Genomic DNA, 2,987 nt, shown 5'->3' with positions numbered 1-2,987 from the left:
GCCGTGTCCAAGTAAAATTTGGTGCCTTGTGCACCGGTATTTAATTCTAACGGAAAATTATTTAGTTTTGTTAGGATAACGCATTGTCATCCGCGATTTGGCTCTTGTTGCCCGTCTTATACGTTAAATTTATATGTAAATATGGATGTTTATTGTGCTAATACAATCTGATACGAGTTCTAAAATATATAAACTTTTTTGTTTGTATTTTATATTATTATTATTTTATATTACTATTACTTTTATATAATAATTATTCTACTAAATAATGAATATAATACTACTACAATAACAGACAATTATTTAAAGAGCCTTATCTCATAAAACAATAAGACGAGTCATCATTTTTCGTTTCTGCAAATCTTTGTACTTTTATTATGTATTATATTAATGTTATTTTGACACCTCTTTATCTATAGACCCGTGAAAGAATTTTTTTTTTATGTTATTACTGCTTAAATAAAATAATTTTAATTTTAATTTATTTTTACGCAAATGACACAATATCTTGACATTTCAATTTGTGTGTTAATTAAAATCTTATTTGTTCCAAATATAAATCAAATTAGAAACTCAGGTTGGTTAGATGCTTATTAAATATTAATATGATGCATATATGCGCCTGGACAAGTTAAATCCAATACCAAGAACATATTTAAATTTAATTTTGATGCATATTTAAAACATATATGAATTTAATTACTTTTAAATTTAACATTTGGTTTTATTTGAGTTTAATTTAGTTCATATAAATGAGCGATATGAACCATATTTAAATCATATTTAAGGGGAGAAGCCATAGTAGAGCACGAAAAAGTAAGGCTATTTTCGGGAATTTTTTTGGGGTCAATGAAATGATGAATCAAAAATCTGTAAAATGAACAGTATAATATCATAAACGAACTACAATTTAAAATTTTTTGACGCATTTTTATTACAAAATGGCGGCTGTGCAGCACTTGTCTTGTGGCGCCTATTTTTACAGAAGGGCCCATGGGCGGACATCTACAGTCCGTAATTTTTGACCTGGAACAAAAAGTGAAAGTTTTTTAGGTTCTATATATAAATGGGTATGGAACTGCGTAGGATTTTTTCGATATGTTAATTTTCGCAAAATAGCGCATGTTTTAAGAAAAACTTGCAAATGTAACCAAAAAAAACGCCATAAAATTGTTGATAAAAAAAAACCATATAATATAACAAAAAAATCCTACGCAGTTCCATAGAGAAAGGTATTCTGAATATACTGTGAAAATTTCAAACCGATCGGTAAAGATTTATTTGAGTTATGTGTCCGCCCATTAAAAAAAAAGTGGTTTCGAGAAAAACGCGTTTAAAGTTGTAAGTACTGTAAAATCATATAATATTTTTATATACCTCTAATCGGCGATGTCTGCACCATACAATTGGCCTTCTTCGTCAATTTCCTGTTGATGTTTGGCCTTTCGAATTGACATCTGATCGATTCTGGCCTGTTTTGCGCCCTCTGTCATGGATCGCTCCGCCTTCTGTATTCGCTTTTCATCTAATTCCATACACAGCTCATAACTTTTCGGGCCGATTTTCATCCCCATGACTTCGATTATGTGTAAAATGGACAGTAACCCGTCATTAAAAACGCACGAAGCGATGTTCACAGCAATATCGATAATTTTTTTGCCTGAATTCAAAGTTTTTGGAGCCATCGCCCACACTGTCGAATTCAAACTTTCATTATTGTTTTGTGTGAAACCGCCGATGCAGCGAGTGAGAAGATCATCCGCAGTGAGTTGTTCGTAAACTGGCTTAATTGCTTCATAAACTACATCAGACATTGGTGGTTTGTGCGTATAGATAGCCAAAGTGTTAGAAGATTTCGCCCTTTGCCACGAGCACCATGAATTTTCTCCAGTCGGGCAATTGTCGTGTTGGGGATGGTTATCCGTAGATATTTTGTGAAGTAATGTGGCCCATATAGCTGTCTTCATTTTTTCAACTGATTCACAATTTCTACGAATAGCTAACTCGAAATATATTGACAGTTCGTCGATAAGTTTGCCTGTCAATTTCCTTTTTCCTCCCAAGCCTTTTGTGCGTTTCTTCAAATTACGGAGGTAAGTGCCCACGCGTTTTTGTACGTGATTTACGCATTCCTTTTTAGTTATCGTCACGTTTTTGTACGGTTTAGCATCTGTGACACCTTTGAAGGTTTTCGAGTCTCCATCGCCTACATAATTTACATTCTGCACATCATGCAATGCTTCAGAGCGCTGGAACATTTCAATGACAGCATCGACCTCCATTTTTCCAGCTGATCCCTCGTGATTTGCTTCGCAATTGTCCACATGATTTTCTGCCCATTCTTTGTATTCTTTGGTGTGTTCTTTTTTCGCCCAGAATTCGTATGATTTGCAGTATTTTGATTTTACTAAGACATCGATAACTGTACCAGTGTGCCAACCGATAAGTGAAACGAAACCATACAGAGATGAAAAGCCGCGTTTTCGCCATGATCCATCGCCCGACACCGTGATTCCGTTTTTTTCTCCATTCTCGACAGAAAGTCTTTTTTCTTCTTTTGCTGCATTTGACAGACTCTTCTCGGAAACGATTTTTGTTGCATTAGAAATATTTTCAACGATCGTGTCATAAACCGAATGATAGACCGGGCGGGGGCAGTTCCATAAATGCACAAAATTTTCGTATGCCTTGCAAACCAACACCAAGCAATCGCATGGCAAGAATAATTCTGCGATTAATTTCGTAGGCATTCTTGACATATGGGCAACTCGGTATTTCTGTTTTGTCACAATTCTTATAGGATACAACAATTTTAAATCCTAATCCTCGTTACTGCTTTCTGTGAAACTCACTTCAGAGTGACACACTTTACACACGACGACATTGGAAAATGGCGGCAAAAACTGCTACAAAATTTACGATGTTCTAGCCAAATGTAGGATCCACTTCAATGTCGGTAAATCACGCCTTTTAATTTCTTTGCCGAT

General features: G+C 34.8%; 1 protein-coding gene across 1 annotated transcript; it reads right to left on the bottom strand.

The window, feature by feature from the left end:
- Positions 1-1,379: 1,379 nt before the first annotated feature.
- LOC114937181 (uncharacterized) lies at positions 1,380-2,297 on the bottom strand. The gene has a single exon (XM_029310608.2). The coding sequence runs from the start codon at positions 2,280-2,282 to the stop codon at positions 1,380-1,382; it is 903 nt and encodes a 300-aa protein (XP_029166441.2). The 5' UTR covers positions 2,283-2,297.
- Positions 2,298-2,987: the final 690 nt, after the last annotated feature.

This window comes from Nylanderia fulva, unplaced genomic scaffold, assembly GCF_048542155.1.
Source record: "Nylanderia fulva isolate GAGA-0341 unplaced genomic scaffold, ASM4854215v1 Scaffold1066, whole genome shotgun sequence".
In the NCBI taxonomy this organism is placed as follows: domain Eukaryota; kingdom Metazoa; phylum Arthropoda; class Insecta; order Hymenoptera; family Formicidae; genus Nylanderia; species Nylanderia fulva.
Note: the sequence above shows the minus strand (reverse complement) of the source record. Positions and strands in the feature narration are given on the sequence as shown.